General features: G+C 52.0%; 1 protein-coding gene across 1 annotated transcript; it reads right to left on the bottom strand.

Moving 5' to 3' along the window:
- Window positions 1-8070: 8070 nt before the first annotated feature.
- On the bottom strand, window positions 8071-12008 carry LOC123361608 (trypsin-like). Its single transcript, XM_045001623.1, has 6 exons — window positions 11929-12008; window positions 11285-11395; window positions 11037-11202; window positions 10027-10286; window positions 9679-9815; window positions 8071-8433 (listed from the first exon to the last, which is right to left on the bottom strand). The coding sequence occupies exons 2-6, from the start codon at window positions 11322-11324 to the stop codon at window positions 8284-8286; spliced, it is 753 nt and encodes a 250-aa protein (XP_044857558.1). The 5' UTR covers window positions 11325-11395; window positions 11929-12008; the 3' UTR covers window positions 8071-8283.
- Between the last annotated feature and the right edge of the window lie 1374 nt (window positions 12009-13382).

The following is a 13382-nucleotide window of genomic DNA, read 5'->3' as shown; positions in this document are numbered from 1 at the left end:
AGAGAATTTACCATCTCTTGTGACTTAGGGTACGTCTTCACTACCGGCCATATCGGCGGGTAGCAATCGATTTCTCGGGGATCGATATATCACGTCTCATCTAGACGCGATATATCGAACCCCGAATGCGCTCCTGTTGACTCCGGAACTCCACCAACCCGAACGGCGGTAGCGGAGTCAACAGGGGGAGCCGCGGACATCGATCCCGTGCCGTGAGGACGGTAGGTAACTCAATCTAAGATACACAACTTCAGCTATGCTATTCACGTAGCTGAAGTTGTGTATCTTAGATCGATTCCCCCCCCGCCACGTAATGTAGACCAGCCCTCACAGAGCAAAGCGCGTTTCTTTCTGCATCGCTATGGAATGAAGCTTGTAAATTGCCATTCAATGCAGAGTGCTCTGTGCTCATGCAGTAGTCCTAGTCAGATGTTTTAAATTAACAGGGCACTGTTATTTTGTAGTGCAGAAGCACCTACAGACCCCACCTAGGTGGACAGCCCTTTGTGCTGGGTGCTGTACAAGTGCAATCAGTAAGGCACAGTCAAGGGGTGAGTGAGAGAGGGATCATGCCAGGGAGTGAATGTTTTAATGTTAGCTAAACAAACCCTTTCAACCCTATTGAAATGAAACATTTTACCCTTTACTTTAAACAGCGTCCTTTTCATGTTTCCAAACTGGAATATTTCAGAATACTTCATTCCATGAAAAATGTAGACTTAGACTTTTTGTCCCAATTTGAGACAGAAATTCCCGTGTATACCCCAGGAGGCACCCCCGTTTGAGTCACAGACACAGAGTCACTGCATCACTTCACAGTGCCATGTTTGTTCCAGTTACATACCTCCAGAAGCTGCAGGGGGCCCACAGACCCAGTAGCCAGTGCCAGCAGGCACCCAACAGTGTACACCAAAGTCTACACTTACAAATCCCTGGATACACCAGGTCATGTCTTATAAGTAGGAGCAAGACAACTCCCCGGGTGGCAGCCTTGGGCAAAGTGCAATGTAGATGGGCGGATTCACCCCTGCAGCGCCTCCTGCTGGGAATTAGCTCAGTTCCAGCTCCAGAGAGCCCTCTGCAGGCCAGTGATCTGCCTGTCCTCTTGGCCCCTGTGTCCCTCCCTGGACCCGGAGCCCTTTTACATAGGGTGCTGCCCCCTGGCAGTAACCCCTCTCTCTCAGGGTCTCCCCTCCCCGGGGAACCCCCACCCACTAGCCCCACCTTGCCTCAGTATATGGCTACTGCCAGTCATTGTCTAGCCCCACGCCCTGGGACAGGCTGCAGTATCAGCCTACTCATCACTGGCCAGGAGGGTTTGGACCTGCTGCCTTGGCCTATCCCTGCGCTGCCCTCTGCAACCCCCAGTACCTTTTAGCCCAATGCTAGGCCGCAGCCTGGGGCTTTCCAGGCTGGAGCTCCCCAGCTCCTCTGCCTTTCCCCAGCTCTGCTTCACTCAGGTACCTTGTCTCCAGTTCCCAGCAGCCAGACCCATCTCCCTCTACAGGCAGAGGAAGACTCACTGGGCTTCTGGCTTCCCTAGCCTTCCTACAAGGCCCTGTTGCTCAGTGTGGGGCAGCCACTTCCCCCAATCAGCCCAGCCTAAAAGCTGATTTCTCCAGCCACAGCCCCTTCCCAAGGCTGTTTTTGACCCCTTCAGGGCAGGAGCAGGGGTCCACCCCGCCCCGTTTCCCAGAAACCCAATAGATACATGCAGTGAATCCTTAAAAGTAAGTGTTCAGAGCACAGGCGTCCATCATGTCCCATGTGAATCCCTGCATAACTTCAGACCCAAGTAGAAAGGGTCAGCACAGAGGATGCTGCCTCTGCTAAGGACTTCATCAGCCTGCCATTTAAGCAACATGTAGAGGAACGAGGCAGGTCATGCCTACACCCCCCTCCCCACACTATTCATGCATGCGGCACAGATACGGACTCATCCACATCCACACCCTGCCGATATATCAGCCATGTGTGCATTGTGCGTACGTGTGTGCATGCGCGCACACGCATGATGCTCCCTCATCTAAACACACTGACACAGACGCACACTAGGGAAAAGTGCAGAGCGGTTTGCATGCGAACCTTGCCCCATCGTCCAGCACAGGAGAGAGGCTGAGAACACAACCCTTCTCCCCAAGGGTTAGAGGGCTTGGATGGAGCGGGAGGCCTGGCAGTACTGTGCTTTGGCACCTCTCCTGCGCTGCATCTTGCTCTCCTAAGCATCAGGGCTGCTCTGGCTGTTCTGCTTGTCCAGGAAACTTAAACCTGCATAAATGATGGCCTGGGGCTGTGGCTGGGGTGGAGAGGCACCCAAAATAAAGGCTGGGTTGGGGCTGGGTCACATCTGCTGGATTCTTGCTCACTGGGGGCAAAGTCCCCAGAAGTCCCTGCCTCCCTTTCCCCACACCTGAAGTCTCTGACCTGTAATTATCCTGGGGTGTTACAACCTAAATCTCCCTACCAGACCCATGTGTTACACCCTAAATCTTCCCTCTGGTCTCCACATGATGCAGTTTAAATTCCCCCCACGCAGTCACCTGTGTTACACCCTAAAGCTTCCCTATTTATCACTTTGTCAGTCTCCCAGACTCACCATCCCATTCACAAGAGGGACTTGCATACAAAAAAAAGTGTTGGGGGAACGGTCTGGGTGTTTATGTGTAGGGATCGCTCTGTGTAGATACTGAGAGATGTGTATGTATCGCTCCGTGTGGATATTGAGATTGGGTGTGTATGTGTAAGACTGCCTGGGGTGTGTAGGCAGGTGGGGGTGAGTGTTTGCGTATTTGTGGATGAGTTTTTTATGGGCATGTATGTGGGGATGTATGGCTCTGGGTGTGCAAGGCTTTGTGTGTACAGCTCAATGTGCCTTTGCAGTTTTAGTGTGGATAAATCTCTGCATTAAGCATCTTCATAGAACTTTCATATGACTTTGTCACACAACTTTGTATCAGATCCTTATATAGAAAACTTTGTATTGAGCCTTGGTATAATGTTATAGCCCCTACGGATAGTTAAAGTAGAAGAAAAATGTCTTTTTGCTAGTAGAACAAGATAGAATGAACGAGGTGTGCCTGAGCAAGGCATGGAAGGCAGCATCTCCAGACAGCTGCAACAGTTGGAGAGGGGATGGAAGCCAGACCCAAGGACAATAAAACTTGTCAAGTGGGCTCACTAAAGAAGAGCAGACATATTGACGGCCTCAGGGGGAGGGGAGGGGAGGGGCGTTAGAAGCGAGCACCTTCTTTTGAAAACACCCTCTTTGAACAGCATTGGGACAGCACCCAGAGAGAAGCAGCACAAAGGACCAATGGACACAGACATGGATTTTGAATCTGGTACAGATTTGCATGAGAGGGAAGCTGCCATAAATGTGAGGTGTCTTGCAGAGGACCCCGGGTCTCGTCAACATGGGAGCATCGATCCGGATCGGCAGAAGCCTGGCTCCACCCCCTCCCCCATCTAACTCACCTGGCCAGTGAAGTTAAGGGGAGCAACTAGTTGGTAACAACAACAAGACGGAGTGTGCTTGTGTGTGTGTGTAAGTGCATGAGTGTAATATATCTCCTATGCATATGATACAGTGTTGATTGATACATGTATTACCAATAAATGTGGGGCATTGCCTTATGTCCCCTGAAAAGATCCTGTGCAGTACTTTAAGCACAACATTAGCACTGATCACTCAACCCCTTAATGAAACAGACAGGCCCACTCCAAACCCCTCAGTGGCAGCTAGCTTCACACAGGGAGGAAACTTTGGCGCTAGATCAAGTTTGCAGTATGACCTTTTCCACTCCCAGCTCTTGGAGGGAGTGGGGTCCAGTCAGTCAGAATGGGAGGGGGCTGGGAGGTAGGATGCCTGGGTTCTGTGCCTGATGCTTGGGTGAAGTGGGTTCTAATGGTTAGAGTGAAGGGGGTTGGGAGCCAGGACGCCTGTGTTCTAGTCTCAATGTGGTGGAGAATGAGGGGGGAGTCCGGAGTTGTGGGTTCTGTTCCTCTGTCTGCACCTTACTCCTTCTCACGTGCCATCGCTGTGCCTCAGTTTCCTCCCAGTATCTGAAGACAGGGGTAATGGGATGGGAGGTGCAGTTATAATTAAGACTCTGAGTGAGCCCCATACACGCCAAGTTCTGTGTCACTCACAGATCCACACACGCAGCAGTGAATGGAGCCAGGCAAGGGAATTTGCTTTATTGACTCTGTAAGCAGAAAAGTGTCAGCATGTGAACAAATATGAACACAGAGGAACCTGCTTGCTATCCTGGCTTGTCCCTGTAGGAATGGCAGTGGGGAGGGGATGGGGATGGGGTGGACGGCAGCATATGTTACTGCTCCCCATGCCACCAATGGTAAACCTGGTCCTTCAGGATTTCTGTGTAGGTCCCCGCAGCCGATGTGGTTTTTTCGTAGATTTCCCTGGGAAGGAAAGTGGAGGGGATGAGGAGACGCCACGTGAGAGGGTTGGACCCTGGTCCCTGTGGGATGGTCTGCGCTGTCAGCATCGTTATTAAATACAGCCCATGGTTAGAGTAAAACCAGCACCAAATCCAGCCATGGAACCCTGAAAAATCACTGACACATGGGCCCTGCTTCCTATGCACCCTAGGGCCCTTTCATGCCATTTGGGCAGCATAGAGGGGCTTCAGATAGGTAGGGACAGCTGTCTGTTAATGCGCCCTGCTCAGAGGACCTTCCCAAATGGGATAGAATGCCATGTTGGAGTCATAGCATCCATCGCTGCTTCCCAGGGCCCAGAGAGAGCATAAGAGCATAAGAACATAAGAACGGCCATACTGGGTCAGAGCAAAGGTCCATCTAGCCCAGTGTCCTGTCTTCCAATAGTGGCCAATGCCGGGTGCCCCAAAGGGACTGAACAGAAAGATGATCATCAAGTGATCCATCCCCTGTCGCCCATTTTTGAACCTTGTTATAGTCTTGGCCTTCACAACCTCCTCCGGCAAGAAGTTCCACAGGTTGACTGTGCGTTGTGTGAAATAATACTTCCTTTTGTTTGCTTTAAAACTGCTGCCTAGTAATTTCATTTATTAACTCCTAGTTCTTGTGTTATGAGAAGGAGTAAATAACACTTCCTTATTTACTTTCTCCACCCTAGTCATGATTTTATAGACCGCCATCATATTCTCCGCTTAGTCATCACTTTCCCTAAATGGCCCCCTCAAGGCATGAACTCTCACAGTCAGTGCTGATACTAATGCCCCAGTTCCGTGCTAGGGGGTGGTGGGAGCTCAATGGGGGACACTCTCTCTCTCCTCATGGAGCTGACCCCATCCCCCCACCCAGAACTCACGGGTGCTGTACTGCAGGGAGCAAGGTGGGTATGAGTTGGGGGCACTCTCCCCTTGCAGCTAGAGCTGACCGCAGGACCCTGGCATGGTATGTGGGTGTGCTGTGCTACCGGAGGTACCATTTGGGGGATGAGACATGTTGCACTGGTTTTGTTCTTGCTAAAGTCACCGCTCTAAGTCAGCGGTTCTCAAACTGTGGGTCGGAACCCAGTTTTAATGGGGTCGCCAGGGCTGGCTTAGACTTTCAGGGCCAAATCCAAAGCCCGAGCATCACCGCCCAGGGCAAGAGCCGAAGACCATGGGCTTCAGCCAGCAGCGGCAAGGCTCAGTTACAGGCCCCTGCCTGTATGTTCTGGAGGCTTCCAATGGACGTCCTCATCATATCCTCCCGCGTCGTCTCAGGGGTTGAAGTTACACTGACCTGAGGGCCTGAAGTATTTTGTGTGCGCCTGGGATTGGTCAGAGGCTGGAGGGCTGCATCACTGGCTAAAAACACAACAGCAGAGCAGCCTTTGCTCTGAGAGGCCGGCTCACAGCTTAGCTCCACATCAGCCCAGCTCAGGCCACCAGGTTTTCCACACATGCTATTGCACAAGGGCTCCCTCTGTTTACTGTGGTGGCCAGTTGCTAACCCTGCTCCCTCCGTGTCTGCCAATAACCCGAGACCCTGGGCCTTGGTGACCATGGCCTGTGGCCCTGCCGAATCCTGGGGCTGACACTGGGGCCAATCGTTGTTGAGGGGAGGCTCACCATGCTCTCACGTGGGCGTGAGGGGCAGAGGTGCTGGATCTGCAGGTGCCCTCCTTCTGCCCTAGCTCCATGAGCCCCACCAGCATCGCTGGGGGTTGAGGGCAGCAGGGTCGGCCTGTAGCATCTGTTGCTGTTGCATGTGAGGTCTGCGGATGCTTGAGGGGGTTGTGTTGAGGGGTGCAGAGCTGCATCATGGTCTCTGGGTATTTCCTCATCCCTGTGCTTCCCCCACACTAGCTGGCTGCTCCCAGCCAGGTTGCCTCATTCCTGTCTCCCTCTCACCCATCGGGGGAAGAACCCAGCCCCGCTGGGATTCTCAGGCCAGTGTCCCCTCCGACAAATGTAGCGAGTGCTGGGTCTGACTCTCAGGTCAGTGCATGAGAGCACAGAGGGAAGTAACCCTTCAGCTGTTTCACCCCAGGATGAGGTCATGTGGCAGCTGGCTGGTTTCTCAGGGTGACTGAGGAAGTGCCAAAAGGGGGCCTGCACCAAGGTAACCATCTTCTGGGAGCTTCTCCATGGAATAAACCCAACCTGCCCAGCCTCTCTGATGCCACCCAATCTCCACAGCCCTTCTCCTGTCTTTGACCCCCCAGGGGATGGAGCGGGGCAGAGGATTGGGGGGAAGCTGCGGTGGAGACAAGCTGAGAGGCAGAGAGGCTGGTGTGTGACTCAAGCTGGGTGTGGATGAGATGGGAGTGGGAGAGGGGGGAGGATTCTGTCTTGTTGCAGAGGGAGAAGGTGGAATTCCCGTCGGGGGAGGGTCTGGGGGTTAGGGTTAGCATAACTAACATGTTCAGGTTCGGATGCACCTGTGCAGTCACTCGGGCTCCCCTAGACTTGTCCACATGGAGTATGGCCCAACAAGGGAGAAATGCAGACTGGGAACTGCGATGTCCATGTGTTCATAGGATGCCCTGCATGGCCACAGAGCCATTTATTTTCAGGTGCTTTGCAGTAGGGCCAAGAAGCCTTAGCCTGGGGACAAGGCCCTGCTATGCCAGCCCCTGCTGTAGGATAACAAGGTAGTCCCTGCCCTGAGAGCTCACAATCTGCATGTGAATACTCCTGGAGCACTCAGCCAGGAGCCCTAGCTGGGGGAAGGCCACCTTTCACAGCTGCTGCAGTTCTGGGGCCTGGGACTTCACACCTCCACCAGGGAGGCTCCCCTCCTCCACACATATCCCCTCTTGAATGCACCTGTCCCCAGTTGCCATCTGTGGTGACTGATATTTGTAAAACGCTTTCACAACACTTCTGCAAGGAAGAGCTGGTGACTCCTTGAGGACACTGGGGCTAGAACCCAGGAGTCCTGGCAAAACCCAGGCAAGGCATTACTGACGTGGATGAGATTCTCAGTGACTTGCACACTAGTGACATGCTATACGGTATATTGCCAGCCTCCTAGGCTGTTCCCCATGAGTCCTAGCCCCCCACCCCACTCAAACCCATATGACTTAGGGATCTAGGGCAAAAATCAATACTTGGTCCTGCTAATGAAGGCAGGAGGCTGGACTCAATGACCTTTCGGGAGAGGTAGAGCTCAGTGCTTTGAGCATTAGCCTGCTATACCCAGGGTTGTGAGCTCGATCCTCGAGGGGGCATTTAGGGAACTGGGGTAAAAATCTGTCTGGGGATTGGTCCTGCTCTGAGCAGGACATTGGACTAGAATAAATGGCCTCCTGAAGTCCTTTCCAACACTGATAGTCTATGATTTAATGCAGCAGGGGCATCTGCTGGAACTACAGCTACATGCAGCCAATTCACAGCTCAGACCCCCTTAGGGCAAGTCACTGAATCTCTCTTCAGCTCAATTCCCCAGCTATAGAACGGGGACCTGGCTTTGTCAGTTTTGGCTGGGTGTGTCTGTACAACTCTAAGCCCAGCAGGGGCCTCCTGAGGCATCTGCTTGCTACCATAATATTCATCTAATTATAACAATACCAGTGTGGGATGCAAGTGCTGATTTGGGCTAAAAATGCCAAGAATTCAGCAGGATGTAGGAACTGAGTTTTATTGATGAGTTGGGATTTCATAGCCACATTTGATGCTCCTCTCATAAGCATCTTGGGTCTTCCCTATTGGGTTTCCTGGTGTCACGGCAGCCCCCCTGTTTTACTGAGAAGGTTTCAATCACTTTTATCCAGGCAGAAGGCAAAGCGGGATGGGGAGGTCTGAACACAGTCTCTCTGCCAGGAGAGGTACTCTACAGTTGCGCATGTCAGTTGTTGGCGATGACCTCCTCAATCCAGGATACGTAGTTACACACTGTGGCATAGACGCCAGGGTGGTTGTTCTCGGCACACCCGATGCCCCAGGACACCACCCCCATCAGCTCTCCATTATAGACCACTGGCCCACCGGAGTCTCCCTGCAGGGAACAAAGAGTTGTGCAGGCATGGCATTAGAACAGAGGTGGGCAAACTACCTCTGGGCCACATCCAGCCCGTGGGACCATCCTGCCCGGCTCCTGGCTGGGGAGGCTACCACCGGCTCCTCCCCTGCTGTCCCCCCTGCCACGCTGCCATGCAGGCAGTGCTCTGGGCGGCGGAATTACACGCTCCTGGAGAGCAGTGCGGGAGCATGTCTGGCTCCTGCCAGGCAGCGCGGCTGCCAGACATGCTGCTCTGAGCGACATGGTAAGGGGGCCAGCGCTGGGGGGGTGGGGGAGAGGTGGTCAAGGGAGAGGGATGGAGAACGGGGTGGGGGTTGGATAAGCATGGGAGTCCCAGGGGCCCTGTCAGGGGGTGGGGGTGTGGAAAGAGGGTGGGGGGGAGTCAGGGGACTGGGACCAGGGGGGGTTGGATAAGGGATGGGGTGCTAGGGGGCAGATAGGGGACAAAGAGCAGGGGGGGTTGGCTGGGTCGGGGGCAGGAAGTGGGAGGGGCGGATGGGGGCAGGGGCCAGGCTGTTTGAGGAGGCACAGCCTTCCCTACACAGCCCTCCATACAGCTTTGCAACCCCAATGTGACCTCGGGCCAAAATGTTTGGGGGCCTCCCCCCGTTAGAATCTGGCAAGAGAACTGTGCCCAAGCGACTAGGAGTCACCGCCTAGGGCTGGACGTGGCTGTCAGCCCAGGTCCAGGGGATGTTGGTAACAGAGGGAAGACCGGCCCAGCCCAGACCCCACATCCTTCTCCCTCACACATGCCCTCACTGGGACATCCCAGAACCAGCAAATGTATGTATGTATAGTAGCACACAGACACCCCTGTGCGCACACACTTACACACACACCGCCTTCTGTAAATAGGAATGTGTACAAACCCCTTGACATACACACCTCTCTGCACAAACCCGCCCGTATGCCTCTGCACACATGAACACCTTATCACTCGCGTACACACGCACACAGAGACACCTGGCTCTACTGAGAGGAAATATCCCAGAAACATGCAAGTGCACCCTATAATGATGCCAATGACATCATGATCACCCGATCCTCACATCCTCAGGACACATGTCTAGAGCTCATTGTCCTTGTACTTGCAAAACCCAAGCACGGTGATTGCTTGCCATGTACTGAGGAAATAGCATTTGCTTTGAACCCCAGGGCAGCTGAATGAAAGGCAACCTCCCCACACACCACAAACCGAACCAGCCGCTCCCTCCATACCTGGCAAGAGTCCTTGCCCCCTTCTATGTAGCCAGCACAGAACATGTTCTTGGTGATGTCACCGGGGTAGGCGGCACGGCAGGCAGAGTCAGGGAGGATGGGCACATTCAGACATTGTAGGACATCCGCGTACTGAACTGGGGAGGAGAGAGAATGGGGAGAAATGGGGATCTAATGCCACAGACTATTCAATGCAGGGAAGCACCCATCATATGGGGCCTGATTCCCCATCACCCATGCTAGTGTAAATCAGGAGTAACCCCACTGGAGTTGGTGTAATCAGGATTATTGCAGATACTCCCCCTTGCAGATACTCCCTGAGCTGAAGTTGTCTCCACTATAACTTACCCCCAGATGTCAGCATGTTCCCCCAGCCAGAGACCAGGCACTTCGTCCCTGCCACAGGGCAGCTCTTGGAGATGGGGATGGGCTGCACGTAGGCACCGAACCGGGCCGGTTGGGCTAGCTTCACCAGCATGATGTCATTATCCGAGCTGTATTGGTGGTACTGGGGGAATTGGATGGCTTTGGCCACCTGGATATGCTGCTCAGTGCCCTCGTCTGCACTGGTGTCATGCTCCCCGAGATGAGCCACCAGGGTACTGGGCCTGCAGGGAACAGCCACAGAGTCACAGAAATGCTGGGCTGGGAGAGACCTCGAGAAGTCATCACATCCAGCCTCCTGCACTGAGGCAAGACCAAGTAACCGGAAACCAGGCCTGACTTGTGTTTGTTCAGCCTGTTCTTAAACCTTCCATTGATGGGGACCCCACACTCTCCCTTGGAGTCTGTTCCAGTGCCTAACTACCCCGAGAGTTAGAAGGTTTTCATAATATCTAAGATAAATCTGCCTTGCTGCTGATTACACCCATTGCTTCTTGTCCTACCTTCAGTGGACAGGGAGAACAACTGATCACTGGGCTTCTTTATAACACCCCTCTTTGTTATCAGGCGCCTCCCTTAGGCTTCTTTTCTCAAACCTAAACATGCCCAGTTGTTTTAGTCTCTCCTCAGAAGTCCTTTGATCCTCTGGACTCTCTCCAGCTTGTCCAAATCTTTCCTAAAGTGCGGCATCCAGCTTTGGGCCCACGACATCAGCTGAAGCCTCCCCGGTTCCTTGTTCTGACATGCAACACTCCTGCTAATACACCCTAGAATTATATTAGCCTTTTTTGCAACTGCACCACAGTGTTTCCCATAATTCAGTTGCTTGGGAAATACAACCTAGGCCCCCACATAACACCCACAAGGCCTGGGTCCCACTGAAAACTTGCTTCCTACCCAAAGGGGCCTGTGCCTTGTGCTAGGACAGGGACGAATCCTCCCAAACTGCTCTACTGATGCACCAGTCTACTCACCTTAAGTAGCAATGAGCTGCTGAGACGATCCACCACTCATTGATGAGTGACCCCCCACACCAGCGGTTGCCAGAGCCATAAGTGAAATAGACCTGCCAGGGCTGGGAGTGGGGCGAGCACTCATAGCCACCTATTATCTTATCATCATCCTCCAGCTGTGAGGCTGCTGCAAGCAAAGAGGATGGATGGGGATTAGCCTGGGGGAGTTAGAACAAGAGAAAGGAGAGGCCAATACGGAGAGCAGTTACCTGTGGCGCTCAGCAGAAGAGCGAACAAGATGATCTCCATGGTGCCAGGCTGAGCTGGGCACAAGAATGGTGTGGGTTTATACAAGATGAACTGTCCACGTGATTCAACAGCTGTCAGTGATTAGGGACTGAATTTAGAAACAAAAAACCACATCTGTCTCCCCAGGTAAATAACTGTCTGTTCCACCTGCCGCATTCCCTTGGGGAGGGGTTTGCTGCAGAGGAGGGAACTGGGGCTAAAATGAGTTCAGGACAGGACCTGCTTCCTATGCCATTTGGATGAAATTCGCCCAGTGCAACTCAACTTTTAACATGGGCTGGAGGTGATAAATAGGCATTGGGCATGTCAACTCCACCAGCCCAAGGCTCGGCAGCCCGCATAAGAGCCATTTACAAATGATTGATTCTGAAACACCCTTAATGGCTTCCATTTCATAAGTTTACATCAGTAATACAAGTTTATATCTTATTCTCCTAACTCCAAACATAGAGATAATACATGCAAACAAATGGGATGAATACACTCAGTAGATCATAAGCTTTGTAATGATACCTAATAAGAGACCTTTCACATAAAGCATATTCCAGTTACATCATATTCACATATTTTTAGAAAGCATAAGGAGTGCAACGTCACACTCAACTTGAAACATTTTTGGCTAAAACAATTTCAAAACTGTAGACCCAGTAAGTTTCAGCTTTTTGAGTCAAACTAACTTTTTGTTTTAAAGGGATGGTACATTTTCACTAAAAAAAAGAGAAATGAAAATAAGGTAAATTGAAAACACAATGTTCTAGATTTACTAAAACAAAATCTGTGTGTCACGGTTGGATCACAGAAACCCCCTTGCAGCTGCCAACTGATGTGACAAGACGACTTCTGCCTTGCTTTTCCTGCCAGCCTGGGAGTCCAGCACCATCTTGCTGAGCCAGACATGCCCGTCTGCTCCAACACAGACCCTGGCTCTGAACCACGTGCCCCAAAGCTGCAGACTTAACTGAAAGCAACTTAAGAAGTGTGCCTGTCTTTAATACTCAGATGCCCAACTCCCAATGGGGTCCAAACCCCAAATAAATCTGTTTTACCCTGTATAAAGTTCATACAGGGTAAACTCAAATTGTTCGCCCTCTATAACACTGAGAGAGAGAGATGCGCAGCTGTTTGCCCCCGCCTCCCCCCCCCCCGGTATTAAGACAGACTCTGGGTTAATTACTAAGTAAAAAGTGATTTTATTAAATACAGAAAGTAGGATTTAAGTGGTTCCAAGTAATAGCAGAGAGAACAAAGTGAATTACCAAGCAAAATAAAATAAAATATGCAAGTCTAAGCCTAATCCAGTAATAAAACTGAATACAGATAAAATCTCACCCTCAGAGATGTTTCAATAAGTTTCTTTCTCAGACTTGACACCTTCCTAGTCTGGGCACAATCCTTTCCCCCTGGTACAGCCCTTGTTCCAGCTCAGGTGGAAGCTCGGGGAGTTCTCATGATGGTTCCCCTTTTGTTCTGTTCCACCACCTATATATCTTTTGCATAAGGCGGGAATCCTTTGTCCCTGTCTGGGTTCCCACCCCCTCTTCTCAATGGAAAAGCACCAGGTTAAAGATGGAGTCTAGTTCAGGTGACATGATCACATGTCACTGTAAGACTTCATTACCCACTTGCCAGCACACACATATACAGGAAGACTTACAAGTAAAACAGAGCCATCTACAGTCAATTGTCCTGGTTAATGGGAGCCATCAAGATTCCAAACCATCATTAATGGCCCACACTTTGCATAACTACAATAGGACCTCAGAGTTATATTTTATATGTCTAGTTTTAGATACAAGAGTGTCGGGGTGTGATCAGGGCCGTCCTTAGCCATAGGCAGAACAGGCAGCCGCCTAGGGCACCACTAGGTCTGGGGGCACCGCTCTGCTGGGAGCCCGGATAGATGGGAAGCAGTGGATCGTAAGAGCAGGCTGCTGGGTCCTAGAGAGAGCCGAATGCAGCACAGGCTGAGGGAGGGGATTGGCTGCTGGGAAGTCTCTGGGAAGGGGAGGGAGGAGGCAGGGGCGGCTCTAGGATTTGCACCGCCCCAAGCAGGGCGGC

This window comes from Mauremys mutica, unplaced genomic scaffold (assembly GCF_020497125.1).
Source record: "Mauremys mutica isolate MM-2020 ecotype Southern unplaced genomic scaffold, ASM2049712v1 Super-Scaffold_339, whole genome shotgun sequence".
Classification (NCBI taxonomy): Eukaryota; Metazoa; Chordata; order Testudines; family Geoemydidae; genus Mauremys; species Mauremys mutica.
The sequence above is the reverse complement of the archived record's forward strand: the minus strand, read 5'-3'. Positions and strand labels throughout refer to the sequence as shown.